The following is a 17,506-nucleotide window of genomic DNA, read 5'->3' as shown; positions in this document are numbered from 1 at the left end:
CAAACGCTGTCGAGATATGAAGGAGAAGGCTGCGTGGGCAGAGGGTGGGTCCTCTCGGACTCCTTTTACCGAGCTTGCCGAGTCATGGAATCGGGGATGACAACTCGGGAAACTCAGATCCTTGTCATTGTTGTCAGTTGTCAGTTGTGATGGACTCATGGGGATCTGGCTCCTGTCCAGCCGTGGCGGGAGCTGGACGGTCCAGCACCCCTTTTAGATGGTGACATGTGGACTGAGCCGGATCTAAGGATCTGAAAGCAAAAGGGTATTTTAAAGGGTATTAACCCATTGTAAATGCGGGTCTCTTCCTTACCCGAACTAACCCACGGAGCAGTGTTCATGTTCCTCATCTCCTTCAAGGCGAGAAGACCAGCATCCTCAGTGTGGTGACTCTCTCTCTTTCATTTTCGTTCTGAAGCCCTTACTCGATTTTCAATCTTGGTACAGGGGAAGTGGAACAAAATCCATCTTTGCACTCAAAAGACAAAACTCTCAAGCATGTGGTTATCAAGATGCAGTTGAATTCTCTCAGCAAAATGAGAAGAAAGCTTCAAAGTCTTGTAATTACAAGAAAAAAAAAGTCACCAAAAAGATCCTATCCTCTTCAAGAAAAAATAAGCAATCGAACTTGTTTATTAGCAACCAAATTATTAAACAAATAACATCACCGAAAATTAGGTACTACCCATACTTGTGGTGGTTTGATCCTTTACAAAGCACAAGAGGAGTACCTTACAAATCTCCTTTCTTCAAGGTTAAAAACACCCAGATTCTGATGACCCACAATAGGTTCACCTTCCAACCATCCCTCCCAGAAGTATTCACCAAAATAGACAGAGTTCTCTCTAAACTAAGGAAAATCCCGAGCCGATAAGGAAATGGCACAATTATGGCCCAAAAACAACACACGGTCAGGTAAACTGTCAATTTCAACCCAAGTCCTGCTACTCTGATCAAGCCTGCAAACACTATATGAAGCTGAATCAAAAGCATTACGCCTTCCCCACTTCTCTCGGAATCAAAGAAGAACTTGCAATAGATCCCCTGAGGATTCCACCAAATACCTTTTCCTGAAAAACCAATTCGCAATAGGCTGGGGGGCTCTAAGTAAAAGCACCCCAAATGGAGTGGCAACCTCTATTGCCTCATTAAGAGGAAAAGAATTGACATCCCAATCCACAATACCTCCATTACGACGAAGCACATCTAACATCAATGACTTCATACTCTGCTGGCTGATCTCGCGGTTGGCACCTCTTTAACTGCAAACGTTCAAGAGGCGGCAAATACCTCAAATATGTTCAACAGCCCTGGTGTCGGATCGATCCCATTGCACGACTGAAGCTTAAAAGTTTTTAAATTTCCACAAAATGACAAAGCTGCCATCCATCCACCATGTAGCAATAAATGATACATCCTATAATATCTCTCAAAGTTATTGAAAGGGTTCTACCAGGATGGTAAAATGGTGAAATTTGCTGCAACACTCGACAACCCACTCTCCGTGGCAGCATTAAGAACAAGTTTCTGCCAACTAGGGCATCCCTGTGCAAGATGTTCGAGTCAGAACAAGATCTTTGAGTGCAAAGATGGAGTTTGTTCCACTTCCCCTGTACCAAGATTGAAAATCGAATTAGGGTTTCAAAACGAAAATGAAAGAGAGAGAAAATGAGAGAAACTCACTCAATCGAGTTAGACTCACTCAGTCGTACACCTGTGTCGCAAGAGTCATCTCTGTCGCCGGATCCCTTGCAGAAGATGAGGAACAGGAACACTGAGGACGCTGGTCTTCTCGCCTTGAAGGAGACGAGGAACATTGAACACTGATCCGTGGGTTAATTCGGGTAAGGAAGAGACCCGCATTTACAATGGGTTAATACCTTTTAAAATACCCTTTTGCTTTCAGACCCTTGGATTCGGCTCAGTCCACATGTCACCATCTAAAAGTGGTACTGGACCGTTCAGCTCCCGCCACAGCTGGACAGGTGGAGGGAAAATTATCACCTCCAGTTTGCTGACCGATCCAGTTCCCCAGTTCCTCTAATAGGGGGATGGTGGACCCCACCCAAGCAGAGTGTTTGGGCATGGGTAGAGAGGTCATTTCAGTCCCCCTTTGTTAGAGGAACTGGGGAACTAGACCGGGCAACCAACTAGAGGTGATAAAGATCCGCCAGATCCGACTCATGGTGTGGTTTTTAGTTTTTTGTATGTGTTTTTTTTATGGAAAAATTACATGGCAACCCCCTGAGGTTTGCCTTAAATACAATGTGATTCCTGTGTTTTCAAAATATACATCCGACACCTTTAAGAGAACGCTGTTAATATAAAATTTAAATTACAATTTTGCCCTTAAATTTATCTTATTCTAATTTCTTATTTTTCTAACATAAAAAAGTATAACACAGATCTTCTATGGTGTGCTGTCTTGTCCTGCTTGTGTTGTACAGGGCCACGTGCAATGACCGCCTTACCCCCATTCGGGCAAGGCTCGGGCAGCGTTAAAGTGGTCAATGCGCTCCACCTTGTGTCTGCGCAGCACAGTAGGACGGGCAGCCCACGACGTAGAAGATCTAGATCCAATAAAGTAGGACCCACCACTATTTCTTCCTCTTCTTTTTTCTTCTTCAACCACCGCTGCAACCTCCGACCACCCCACTATTGTGACTGCCATCCTCTGCCCTCCTCCAATAACCCCATATGAATGGGAAATTCCTGGATTTCTCCCTGGAGAAAACCACCCTCTTGCACGTTTAACCCCTTTATTTTAGCTTCAGTTCTGTCTTAGTGAGTCTAGGGCACCCTGTTCACGAGGGTTGGGCTGTGAGAATGTGGAAAGTAGAGATATATACAAGCTAAAAGGCAGAGAGGAGTGATGTGGGGCTGTAGGTTGTGCAGGTCACAGAGTGGGGGGTGGGATTGGGATGACCATTGAGACCAAAGAAGGAGGCCATCAGCCATGGCGTACTCTCTTTGTTATCTTTGTGAATAGGTTAGGGGTTTTCCCAAACAAAAAAAAACACACAAGAAGGTTAGGGGTTTGATATCTCAAAATTCTCAGCAAATATTCATGACGGTTATTTGTAGACTGAGCTATTTGAATAACAAACTCCTTCAATCCAGATGCAAAAATCTGAATTAGAGAAAATATCAGTTCTAAGAAATATTTGATTCACTCAGAAAATTTTTTCCTAACGTCACATAATTCAATGTACGGTGGCACTGAATCAGGGAGTGGATCAATATTGATTCGCACATCCTCCATTGAATCCACAGGGAAGAAGGAAAGCAAAGCTTTGGATCAGAAAAGCATTTGGAAAAAGAGGCCGGGTTTTGGGGTTTTGCTAGTTTCCGATTTGTTTGAAGAAACAGAAGAAAAAAACCCCGGTGAGAACCTTCATTGAAACTTCGTAAAATGGGTCCTGAGAGAAGATGGAGCAGAAGAGAGTCCACCATGATTTTAACTGAGAAAGGAATGGGAGGTAATTTTCAGATCTTTGACAACCAAATCCATTGAAAAAAATTACCTCCCTCGTCGTCATAGGTCATCGGTGATGGTTTCAACAAATCGTCAAAGCAAGAACTTGAGACAGGTCATCGGTGATGGACTTGAAGATGACCTAAGGCAGGTCACCAGAACCCTAAATCCTGATTGGAGTAGCAGGGAAGCGGTGTGAAGTTTGGGCTGCCTTATGGGCAAAATTGTAACCTCACACCCCCATTAAGGGTATATTTATCATGTTAAGACATCAATGACAAATACATCAGCAACTAATGGAGTGGGGCTGAGTGTAACAAATACCCTAAACTCAAGGGGTCGAAATATATATTTTGATAACACAGGGGGTCGCACTGTATTTAGGATAAACCTTAGGGGATCATCGTGATTTATCTTTTTTTATGAAATGAATTGGCTATGTATTGACTTTCCAACCAATTCATGTATTCGGCTCTCCTCCAGCCGTGGAGGAAGCTCGTAGCCCGCCTGTGAAATGATCCAAATGCTCCTATTTTTGTTGGATTGGATCCTCCAGTTCTCGTCACGGCCGAAGGAGTGATAAGTCCCAATTCGTTGGATAAAGCATTTGACAGTGATGTGTCAAGTTTTATTTTTGCGAGAGAAAATATATATAATGGCAGTACCCCTTATTGTCATTTTATATTGTCACATCAAGGAAAGAAACTGGGCTACGAAGCCTTTGTTCAAAAGTCGCTCAGGTGCAAAAGTAAATAGATAAAAACTGGTAGTCTACTAGGTGATCGTAGGCCACTCTGTAGTTCTGATTCAAGTTTTCTTTTCTTAAGGTATGGAGCAGGGAATGTTCTGTCATGTCTATTCCTTTGATACGTCTCCTGGGAACTCGTTACTCTCTTCTTGCATTCCATGCCCCTTACAAAGGTTCATGCACTGATTTTATAGGCTTCCGCCGGGAGGAACGAAATGAACTAAACTACATGCTCATTTACTAGAGCTTTTTAACTCAAAAAAGAGAAGAAAAATGGATAATTGTTGCTTCAATAAAGTAAACAATGATGTGGATAACGGCCATCCCTGGGGGATATTATTCAATCCTATCAATTTAGTTGCATGCCCCATCACATGATTGCACTACTTCAACTGTATACCTCATGACCCGATCCGGTACTTGACGCGGTCAAGGATGCTGACGAATCAAATCATATCACCAAAACAGAAGACCATATTTATGCAATTGATTTTATTGGGCTTTCCGATCCAGTCTTGATACCTTGCCCGGACAAGTCGAGTTGGACAAGTCTGTCAGCCTTGCAGTCTTGCATCCTAATCATCCTACAATGGAACTCCGGGATGCAAGGAGGTATACCATCTCGAGAAAGTGAGATTGAGGCAAATTAGTGGGTTTCCTTCTCAAAGGTCCCACCATAGTTATAAATGAGGGCATACCCACATGTTATAAGGTATAACACAGTATTTAACCACCATCCCATTTTTCTACTTAGAGACCAACGTCTTTGGGCTAACGTAGGATCCGTTCATGGACCTACTTGTTTAGGTAAATATGTAATCCGTTCCTTGACCAGAGATGTCATTTTTGGAGGAGAAACTATGCATTTTTGGGATCTCCATGCTTGATGGTAAATATGTAATCCGTTCCATCTGCACCTACCACCCGCAACCTTCTTCTCTTTAAGCTCACACTGATAGGACCAACCTCTCCCGATTGGTGAAAGCCCGAAACTGGCTCGATGTGTTAGTTAAATGTGTCGTTCATGGTGCAAGGGGATGGATCGATGGGCGTCCGACTGAGCCCGGCATGTTTAAGGATTGACGTGTTTAAGCCCATTTATTGTTCTAGCCCAATTATCCCTTAAATTCCATATTTTCTTCCAAATATACCATTTCTTAATCTCTTTGATTAATTTATCTTTTCGTATTATGTAAGCTATATATAAAAGACATGAGTCATGTAAAAACATAGAATTAAAAATTAAATATTAATGCATTATGAAGTCGATGAGCAAAAAATAAATGGAACATATAATCAAAGCCATTTATATTGTTTGAAATGGCACTATAGGTATGTCCATTGAGATTGAGGCCCATAAAACTCCAAATGTATGAGATTTACTTATTTAGTCATTAGCCCAGTGAGAAACATTTTCTGAAACTAAGTTCTTATTTCATGCCATATAATTAAAGCTCATTAGGAACTATATGGACAAAACTTGCATAGCCCTATTGTTGTCCAGTTAGTATTAGTCCATTTATAGACACATTTAGCCTGTGTAGTACGAGACCGATTGTAGACTGGTACCTAAATGACTGTTTACGAATAGGACCATGCCTAGCCTATGAAGACCAATTACTTAAACGGGTCAATCACGGTGCACGATCCTTAAAGTATTGCGAACTGATTAGGCCTGACAGAAACTGACCCAGACCGACCGATTGACACCCCTACAGAGATAAACCCTCCCCTCCCCTTGAGACAAGAATTATCGTTCTACAAGAAATTGAGCGGCTCACATCAATCTTACTTTTATTTTTGTTTGAAATCATGTACGAGAGCTCCGAAACAGCGAAACCTGCAACTAAAACATCCAGTGCTGACTGAAAACAAAGTCCTCACAGATTTACACAATAGATGAGAAGAACCCAAAAAAATTTCTTTCATCAAGTGCTCCAAATCCCATTCTATTTCCATCTATGTTTGCGAGAGACCCAACTGCTCCATCTTTAGTTTTGTTCTCTCATCTTTCAATCATTAAGCTTTTCCGGTGAAGCTGGCTTTTCTACTTTAAAATCCCCTCTTTGAATTTAACTGTTCCAAACCAAATCACAGACTTGCGTTTGACAATTGACATATACCTTCCTCTTCTCTTGAAGATGGAATTTAAATAAATAAAAAAAGGGGGGCACCCCCTCATCTATGATCTGTTTTCATGTACACCCCCTCATCTTTAAAATCTTTTAAACACACCCCGTAATCTATTGAAAGTAAGTAAATTAGTCCATCAAACTAACTGCCGTTTAGTTTTAAACGTTAATACTCACTCAAAGCTATTATTAAAATTAGAACGAAAATGTTTGCGAGACAACACAGGAGATACAAGACAGGGAGGTGGAGGAAGCCACCAAAAGCTAAGAACAATTGATGAACACGATCCTGTCACTTCTCTTTGTGATCAGTCCTGGTATTTGTATTGTCTGTAATGTGCTCTCAAGTGAGCTATATAAGGAGAAAATATAGGAGATAAGGATTACATGTGATAATAGGGTTACATGTGAAAAACACTTAAGAGTTTGAATATGAATACACTAGCTGAAGAATTAGAACTAACCAAGTGTAACGGTTAGCCTTCGTCTATCATATCACGCCCCCGCAAGCGAAGCGGTGAAGGAGTCACAGTGAGCTGGGAACGGAAAGTAGCAAGCTTGGGGTACCAAGCGGTTTGGTTAGTATATCGGCCAGTTGATCCACAGTGGAAATACAACGAACCTCCAAGTCTTTGTTGGTGATCTTTCTCAAACAAAGTAAAAGTCGATCTCAATATGTTTGGTGCGGGTATGGAACTTCGGATTGACAGTGAGATAAGTTGCACCAAGATTGTCACACCAGAGTATCACTGGTCGAGTGAGAGGCAAGTGAAGGTCTTGAAGTACGTGACAAAGCCAAGTGAATTCGGCTGCAACAGAGGAGAGGCCCCCATATTCGGACTCAGTGTTGGACCGAGTGATGGTGCTTTGTTTCTTTGAACTCCAAGAAATTAAATTCGAACCAAGAAAGACACAAAATCCAATAGTGGAGCGCTAGTCAGGGCACCTAGCCCAATCGATATTGGAATAGGTTGTCAATGTAAGATCCAAGGATGACGGATCTGAAGACCATAGTGAATGGTATGCTTGAGATAATGCAGGATCCATTTGACCATAGTCCAATGCTCAGCAGTAGGGGAATGCATAAACTGGGAAACCTTGTTAACCGAATACGCAATGTCAGGACGGGTGATGGTGGCATATTGAAGAGCGCCGACAGCACTTCGTACGATACTGAGTGATATCCGTAAGCGGAGCCCCATTGAACTTAGAAAGTTTAGTACTAGTGGCGGTAGGCGTGGAGAGGCCCTTGGCACCATCCATTTTGGTGTGAACCAATAGATCCTGAATATACATGTGCTGGGAAAGGAAGAGTCCTGCAGAGGTGGGAGAGGCTTCAAGACCTAGAAAAAATGAAGCTAACCCAAGTCACGAGGGACAACATACATGGCTAGAACAAGAGGGGTCAATGAAACCTTGTGGTTGTGTCATATAGACTTCCTCAGTGAGCATCCCATGGAAGAATGTATTGTGGACATCGAGCTAGCGAATAGACCATCTTTTAGAAATGGCAAGGGTTAGTACAACCCTAATATTGGTCGGCTTAATAACGGGACTATATGTCTCACTGTAATCGACAACAATTGAGCTTCCTTGTTTAACCGACGAGGGACCTACAAAAATCTAACATAAGAAAAACTAGGCCTAAGAGATATTATTAAATTATCCCCTACTAATAATTTTCCTATTTCTTGTTCTTTCCTATCTCTTCCTTGTGGAGTCCTAGTATTACAGACTTGACTATACCATAGATTACACTTTGAAGGTACCTATGATCCAGTAACTAAGGAGGCCAGTTGGGCGAGTTGTGTTTCTAGAAATCAGTTTATATTTACTGGCTTTGGTTTTGGTATGACAGGAAGTGAGACTATAGAGGCTGAAGCTAGTGGACTTCTCAAGGGATCAAAGGAGTAGCGTTGTTGGATTGTACGTCCATAGAAGAATGGTCTGGATCCGATCACTTCACTGGTCTATTGCTGAAGACTATGAAAGTGGTATGGCCACGGGACTTTTGGGGATCCGAATCATTGCCAACTACTTGGGTGTTCAAGTCCTCTCCAACCACCCATCCAACGGCTGGAAGGACTCGAACATGCATCCCAACACCTGCAAACACTTGGAGATGTGTGTCCAAGTCCTTGCTGCCATTGGATGAGTGGTTGGAGAGAATCTTTTTTTCGAATTTTGGCATCTTGTTATTTGATAGTATTTTATCAAGGAATGTGATGTATTTGTAATTAAGACACAATTGGGAATCCATTGTGAGTTTAGTTCACTATTTCTCTAGGAGGGCTAGGAGTGAGAGGTTGAGGCTAGTGGTCTCTAAGAATATTATTTATTTTCTCTGTCCGGGAGTGCAGCTCCTACACCTGTGTGGGGGCTAATAGGAGTGCTCACAGAAGCATCAACAAGGGATCATTTTGCATTTCATGGGGGGGTGGTGCCATCATTTCACCCCCATGTGTCTAGGCGCAGGGGGTACACTCCATAGAAAACTTTCTCCTTTCTTTTATCATTAGAAAAGAGTATCTACTTCTAAGGACTTTCTTTAAATAATGCATCTCCATTCCATTTACTGTCGCAATTTCCCCTCATATGATCGGTTTGAGTGACCTAGTGAGCAATACTCTTATCTCTTTGAACTCTTTCCTTTGGTACCCAAAAGCCTTGAAAATGAACTTACCTCTTGTAAGTACTAGTCTTGCAAGATTTTGAGAAAAAGTTAAAAACAAAAAAAAACTCTACAAAATTGGTATCTAAGGAAAATTCTTTTCTCCTCTCATGATCCTTTCTTGGGCATTTTTCGTCAATTTCGATCAATTCAATCCAATTTTCAGCTCGATCAAAATTCATGGTGGCCAATCCTACTGTTAACTCAAGGCTTTAAAACCTTATAACCATTCTTTTACATATTCTACGTTTATCTAATTATTTAGTAGTTATTATTGTATGTTGAGATGAGCAGTAGTTATTAGCTTATGTGATAGGAGTTATTGTAATTAATGGAGAAGTGGAATCGTGTAGATGGTGGAGTGTTAGTTATTATTTAAATGTAGCAATTTAAATAGTAAAAGGCAGAAATGAAGATTAACTTGAAATTGGTAAATTATCTCTCAAAGAGATGAGGTAAGGCTTCTTCTCCCAAGCCAAGACACAAGGCTTCGTCAATAAAGTCAAACTCTCTATTGTCTCTGTAATATTTTCTCTCTTTCTCTTTATTATATCTTTTTATCTATTTTCTCTTTTTCTCTCCCTATTACTTTTCTTTTTTTTTTTTATTTTATTTTTAGATTATCCGTGCACGTATCATTTGGCATCAAAATCAGGGAATTGCACACACTATGAAGTAAAATTGCAACAAAATTCAAGATCCTCAAGTGAGAAATTTGGCGTGAAATCATGAAAAAGACGCTAGTATTGTCCGACAAATTCAACTCCTTGTTGACAATTGAAACCTTCATAAAAGAGCAAACAGAGCAGCACCCAAAAAGAAGAAGAAAATGATGAAAAGAGAAGAAGAAGAAGAATCTGAAGTAATACAACTCAAGCACCACTTCCTTCAAGGTGATAACATTTCCTGCAATGAGATCGACGTACTGTAAGAATACCATTCCTGATTCATTAATTTGGATTTTTCCTATTACGATATGAAATCCTGGCATCATCGGTTGAAACAACATGGAGTATTTAAATTCTACAACAATTTAATGATCTTAAGGATAAAACCAATTTTGGGAAGAAGGATTGTTATGTACTCCACGCTTATCTTATTTAGTAGTTATTTAATATTTAATAATTAATTAGTAGTTATTATTGTATGTTTAGATGAGTAGTAGTTATAAGTTTTACTTGGTAGAAGTTTCTGTAATTAATGGGCAAGTGGATGGGCAAGTGGAGTCGTGTAGATGGTGGAGCGTTAGTTATTAATAAGCTATTTAAATAGCAAAAGACAACAACGAAGATTAACTTGAAATTGCTAAATTATCTCTCCAACACATGAGGTAAGGCTTCCTCTCCCAAACCTAGATGCAATGCTTCGTCAATAAAGCCAAATTCATTATTTTCTCTCCCATATTTCCTATCTCCCTCTTTATTATATTTTTACCTATTTTCTCTCTTTCTCTCCCTATTGTTCATGTTTTTTTCTTCTAGTTTTATTTTTAAATTATTCTTATCACATTCCTACCTTTCATTACCATTAGAACATTGATTCTCTAACAATTAGATATCCCCCAAAACTCCTCCATTTACACTACATCCGTTAGACTTCTTGCACGCATCAATTATATACATCTCTCCTAATAGAATTCTTAGTTACATCAATCGGGATCCACTGTTACCGTTTGCACGTGTGGCCGGCGTGCAGTCTCACACAGACAAGGTGTGGACATAGACCCATCTAGGCAGGGTGCTCGGACAGTGGGTAGAACGGTCATTTTGTCCATACCTGTGTAAGGCCGCACACCGGCCGCACAGGCAGGCGGTAGCAGAGGATCCAAATCCCAATTACATATATATACAAGATCTAAAACAATTTACGGTTCTTTGCATTTCATGATTATTGTAATAATTCTGAATTGTTTGTAGTCACACTGATTCATTGAATAGGAACCACATATATTGGGAAGGGAGGAAGGCCAAGAAACTACGAACCCTCGAGGCTCTATCTTCATCCTGTCGTCTTAGATGTCATGGTAAAGGTCAATGAATTGAAGCAAGAGTGCATTACTCATGAGAGAGACAGAGAGAGATGTATATGAGGTGACATGTAAATTTACAACAAGTTCATGAAGCCAAGGAATAGAGTATGGCCAACTTATCTAGTTGTCTTACATGCTGTCGACAAAGCCATGTGCTTTTCATGCCCCCAAGATCAATAAATTCTCCTTTACCAAAAAAAAACTGATGAAATCACATCTATTGTTTTTTCATAACTTAGAAGGGATTTTTATATTTTGGGGAGTTTTTTTCTTCGCACGTTTTCTCCAATTACTTCCCACGTAATCATGGTTCGTAATTTTGGTATCGGATCGGATCAGGATCTAATATGAGACTTTTGCCAAAAACATGACATTGATGAATAATTTAAATATTTTAAAATGCAATAGCGAATTAGATATGAATGAAGGAAAAATTAATTATATTAGGAGAATTTAAGCAAATATAGGTTAAATTTAGTGTGACAAAATTTTCCCATTTTGTTATTTAGGCATACGTTACAAGTCACAGACTTTCTTTTTTTCGTTTTTTCCTTTATTATAATTATAATTTTTATTTTATTTTATTTTATTTTATTTTATTTTTTTTTTAATGTGTAAAGTGTCCACCAGAGCCATGGAGGGGACCCGTAGAGGGCTTAGGAAAGGACCCACGGATGGGCTAGAATGGGAACACAAGAGGGCCGGACACTTTCTTAAAATGTAAGTAACGATTACATATAATAGTTTGCAAGTCATAGACTCGCATATCCCTCTCCATTTCCTATAAATTAGTTTTATTATGTATCAAATTTTGATTTGGTACCCTATTTTCTAACAACACTTCTTTTTCCATGGTTTTTTAAAATGCTATGATCACCCCTGAATGACACATTTTCATTATTTTTACATTTCACTTTTAAATCTACCATTTAATTATTACATATTAAGATGATCTAACTATATATTACATAGTTGTTAATACCATAATATTCTTTTAATGTTTATATTCCATTCTAACATCCACATGACCATCTTCAAAAAGTCCGACAAAGTATTAACCCCCAAAAAATAAAAATCCAACAAGGTATGGTATTTGATGTATGTGATATAGATTGACCAATTTTACATAGCATTTCGGTTTATGTATTAATTTAAACTAGGTATGTACTTAAATAAGTTGATGTTTTAATTAGTTCAATAATTCAGTGATGCATTTTAAAGATTATGTACCATATATGATTTACAGTATCAGTGTGGACATTAAAATTAAGGGAATATGGTTTATGAGGGGGAGCATGGCCCTTGCGCCCAAACACAAAGGGGGGACGAAATGACTGCCCTGCTCCATAAAAGACAGAAACACCAACCTTGTAAATACTTTGTGCACACTCCCATTGGCCCTGCTTGCCCAAGGTCCACCTTGCCCCACCTAAAATTTTTTTTCTAAAATTAAATATAAACATTAATTGTACGATATATCATTGTTATGCAATATGGAGTTAGATCATTTCAATACATACTTTGATGTAGATTTAAAGGTAAAGTAAAAAATAAGAATGAGAGATGAATAAAAGAAAAAAATAAATATTATATTAGGAGAATAGGAGAGTTTCGCACACAGCCGTGCATGGTACATGATCGGGCTTTCAACCGTTGGATGGGCATGATCGTGTACATTACATAGTCCCTCATCCCTATCTGATCACGTTCGGCGCACGGCCCCTGTGCCTAGACACAGGGCCACACAAAATGATTATTGCGCTCTCATGAAAAAAAAAAACAGAAATCCCTGATGGTGCAACAGTCATGTCGCACGATCCTTTGTCTGGGCACAGGGGCTGCGCACCTACGCGACCAGGTAGCATTCTTTTTTTTTTTTTTTTTTTGATGACAAAGGTAACAAATGTAATAATTAATAATGGGGAAGCAATTTTCTGTATGGGAGTATGGTCTACGTCAGCACTCCCATGTGTCTATCTCTCTCTTCATTAAAATAAAGAGGCAGAGGTGTCTTTTCACATGGGAAAGAGAGAGATAGACTCATGGGACTACTTGCAGCATAGGCCACACTCCCGGAGAGAGTACTTTTTCCCTTAATAATAAAAACATTCCTACCAGAGAGAGAAAAGTATGATCCACAATGAAAGACTTTCTTTTTCATTGCAAGTCAAGGACTCACAATAGTACAATACCCTCTCCGTTTCCTATAAATTACTTGTATCATGAATCAAATTTCCTACAGCAAAATCATTCCTATTTGACATTTCTAGTTCTTCTCAGTCCATTGTCTTGCGCTCCTTGATTCTGAGACGATCGGGATATCGGAGATGGAAATGAAGGACACTATAGTTCTCTATCCATTCCCTGCAATCGGCCATCTAGTCTCTATGGTTGAGCTGGGCAAGCGTATCATCTGCCACTACAACCATCGTTTATCCCTCACAGTCCTCATTTCAGGCAACTCTTTTAACAGCGCCGCCATCAATCTTTACATTGATCATGTCTCACTCACAGACCCATCAATAACCTTCCATCGCTTCCCTGCTCTTCCCAACCCTCCTTCTCTTCCACCATCACCAACTATCCACCCGGTCGCAATACCCCTCGAATCAATTCGCCTCAATAACGCAAACCTTCTCCAAACCCTTCAAACCATCTCTGAAACCTCCTCTGTTGCTGCCCTTGTGATTGATTTCTTCTGTCACCCAGCCTCCCCTGTTGCCACTGAGCTGAACATCCCTCTTTACTACTACTTTCCCAATGGCGCCTCTACTGTTGCAATGATGCTTCACCTCCCAAACCTCCATAACCAGACGAACAAGAGCTTCAGTGAGCTTGGCAACACTACTGTTATCCAAATCCCAGGATTGCCCCCACTTCGAGCTTCACAAATGGGGTCATCTTTACTCGATCGGACTAACCAGGTTTACGATAAGATGCTGGATCTGGGTAAGAATCTCCTCAAATCAAAGGGAATTATAACAAATACCATTGAGGCACTAGAGCCAAAAGCAATCAATGCGGTCAGGAATCAAGCGCCGGCCATTTTCTGTGTTGGACCATTGCTTGCAGAACCCAAAGATCAATATAGTGCCGCCGATTGTTTGTCCTGGCTTGATAAGCAACCGAGTCGGAGCGTAATTTTCTTGTGTTTTGGCAGCCTAGGCGTGTTTTCGGTGAAGCAGATTGCAGAGATCGCCGTTGGGCTTGAGAGGAGTGGACAAAGGTTCTTGTGGGTGGTGAAGAACCCTCCACCAATCGGCGGTGGTAAAATGCAGCTGTCTGCCATGGATTTCGATCTTGAAGCTGTGATGCCGGAGGGGTTTCTGGAGCGGACCAGCGACAGGGGTTTGGTGGTGAAATCATGGGCGCCGCAGGTGGAGGTGTTGAATAGAGAAGCGGTAGGTGGATTCGTGACTCATTGCGGGTGGAACTCGGTGTTGGAAGCAGTCTGCGCTGCGGTGCCAATGGTGGCGTGGCCGCTCTATGCAGAGCAGCATATGAATAAGGAGGTTTTGGTGGAGGAGATGAGGGTAGCGTTGCCAATGGAGGCGGAGGAGGAGGATGGGTTTGTGATTGCTGCCGAGGTTGAGAAGCGAGTCAGAATGCTGCTGGACTCGGAGGAGATGAGAGAGATTAGCAAAAGCTGTCAAGAGATGAAGGAGAAGGCTTTGGCTGCGTGGGCGGAGGGTGGGTCCTCTCGGGTTGCTTTTACAGAGCTTGCCGAGTCATGGAATCGGGGATGACAGATCCAATTGTCGTGGCTGTGCAGAATTGATCATCTGCACATACGTGCAAGTGAACCTACATCTCATAGTCAATTACATGTTTATTTGTTTTCATAAATATCCCTCCTCCCTTTGTAAATGGTAAAAATAAGACACGCAGTTCAGTGGTTGCCTCTCACATGTACGTGCACCTGCACGTACGTGCAAAGGAACCAAACTCATTTTAAATCTATAATATCTAAAGTTTGTAGTCACTTAAAAAAAGTTTATAATATCTAATCGTGGGAGTACGATTCCTGGTTTGGTAGATGCAGGAAAAGATCTCTAATCAATGTTTGGATTGCATTCTTGCCATGCAGTCCAATAAATCATACAAAACATAGCCTTAGCTTTTCACCCATGATCTTAAACATCCGGACCCATTATCTAACGTATATTCATCATCTCAACTTTTTATTCTTAACATTTTTGGAGTCCCGAGCACCCCGCCCTCATAAAGATCTCAATTCTAAATTGTGGTTAAAGAGAATGAACTATACAATTATACTTTGAAAGAGGATGGTATCACTTAGTAGACGTTTTGAAATTAAGGTTGTGCTTGATATGATTTATTGGAATTCAGTACTGATCAAGAATGCATACCAAAAGCATCCATAGATTCCAAGGTTCCTTGTTCAATGTCAAGTTTTAACCTAACCTAGGTGAGCCACATGGCAAAACAAAAACATTGAAAATCCAAGAATTCAAAAGAAGTGCATAGAAATATATGTGAGGGCATGCAAAAGTATGTAACTGAATTTAAGTTAAAACTTTGACATAAAGCCAATTCGGACCAATTGTCATACAACCTTTTTGAATGGCACGATTTTTTTAAGACCCGCCAAACCAAGAAACCATTTGGCTTTAACTTAAGGGTGAACATGGATCGAATTCGATCTGATAGTGGTATTATCATATTTGTATCTGATTATATTTGGGCGAATTCGGATAATATCATATTAGTTTTCGGACGGATTTGTATAGTTTCTGGATGGTGATTTTTTTAATACGAATTCTCCTATATGGATATGAATGCGGATCGAATACAAATTTTCGACCATCCGTTGACATCTTTACCGTTTTGTTGATGAGGGTTAGGGTTTAGACTTGAGATTTCAACAACTACCCTTTTTTCTACTCTTCTTTAGTCTTTGATTTTTTTATGTTTTTTATTTTTTATTTTATCTTGTGATTCCATGAATCACAGTGTATAGAACTATATATATATATATATATACTAGTAAAATTGCACTTGCAAATGCACGTGGACAAGAATGTGTGTGTGACAGTGAGAGAGAGAGAGAATGGAAGGGGTGTAAGACAGAGGAATGGAGGGAAATGAGAGATGGCCTCAACAAAAATACAATTTTTTTAACCATTATGAAAAAATTTTCACCCACATACAAAAGATTTCTTCAATTTCAAATTCGATTTCAAGAACTCGACAAAGCTTAAATTCACTGAAGTATTATACAATGTCAAGGAAAACAATTTCTTTTCAATACCCCATTCCATTAGCCAGACTGAAGTGGTCCATGGTTTAGTTATTGGTTCCTTTTATCTTCAATTAACACTGAATATAGGCTGTTGTGTTGTTATTGGTAAAGCTTGTTCCAATGGAATTCACGGGTTCAAACGGTTTTATTGGGAAGAGTGAAAGATTAACCCAAAAGATTGAGAGGGCAGGACATGGTAGCCAAATCTGATCTACAAGAAAAAGCTGGAAACAGGAAGCAGCAGCTCTACATAAAAGGGGACTGGTTTCAGATTTCAGTCACAAACAACTTTAAAGAGATTGTATCAAGTTAGAGCTCAATGCTATTACAGAGGGAAATGGGAAGATGTAGGTACTGGAGTTTCGATTGTTTTGATTCTGGCCTGTGACACGTTAATTGGATCATTTGGTGTCAAGAGTAAAGAACAATCCCTAAATATTAAAGATTACTTTTGTTTGGTTTGAGAAAAAAGTGAGCAGATCATTCCATGTGCACTCATATTTTCTCCATTACTACATCAATCAAAATGTTGAAAGAAAAAAAAATTTAAGTCTCTTTCATTGGCCAAGATAAAGGAAAAAAGACAAATCTTCTCTATGAGAATACGAATACAAGTAAAACCCGTTAATCATACAAAAAAGAAATAAAATTTTTTACAACTTACAGAAATGAGAACAATTTTGTGACTTTTTATTACTCTTCTATACAAAGAATATATCCTTGAAGACATAACAACCCATAAAGCCAGAGTGTCCAATTCTATTACTGAAAATAAGAGGGGCCAACGGATCTTTAGAGTTCAAAAGAATTGCAGCACTTTCAACAAGAGATGTTTTCAGTACCATAGCTACTGGCTTGGAGACTTACAACTAGGGGTGTCAATAATACCCGGCTGGCCCAAACCCGCCCTGAGTCCGGCCCGGACCTGACCCTGATCTGCCAGCCCGAAGGGCGGGTCAGGGTTGAGATTTTGGCTGACCCTGGCAGGGTCGGGTTGGGTTCGGGATAAGACCCCGGGCTTAGCCCGGCCCGGCCCTGACCCGACCCTGTATTAGTTATAGGCAATGTATAGTTGTAATAATGTATCAATTTATCATGGAAAAGACAAAAACGCCCATCTCTTGAGGGTAAACTAGTGAACCCTAATACCCAGTTTCGTTTTCACTCTTCATCCAACTCTTGAGGAAA

General features: G+C 40.1%; 1 protein-coding gene across 1 annotated transcript; it reads left to right on the top strand.

The window, feature by feature from the left end:
* The first annotated feature begins 13,384 nt into the window (after window positions 1–13,384).
* On the top strand, window positions 13,385–14,801 carry LOC122643931 (UDP-glycosyltransferase 88F3-like). The gene has a single exon (XM_043837507.1). It carries the CDS (start codon window positions 13,389–13,391, stop codon window positions 14,799–14,801), a length of 1,413 nt encoding a protein of 470 aa, XP_043693442.1. The 5' UTR covers window positions 13,385–13,388.
* The last annotated feature ends 2,705 nt before the right edge of the window (window positions 14,802–17,506 follow it).

This window comes from Telopea speciosissima, chromosome 10 (genome assembly GCF_018873765.1).
Source record: "Telopea speciosissima isolate NSW1024214 ecotype Mountain lineage chromosome 10, Tspe_v1, whole genome shotgun sequence".
Classification (NCBI taxonomy): Eukaryota; Viridiplantae; Streptophyta; class Magnoliopsida; order Proteales; family Proteaceae; genus Telopea; species Telopea speciosissima.
The sequence above is the reverse complement of the archived record's forward strand: the minus strand, read 5'-3'. Positions and strand labels throughout refer to the sequence as shown.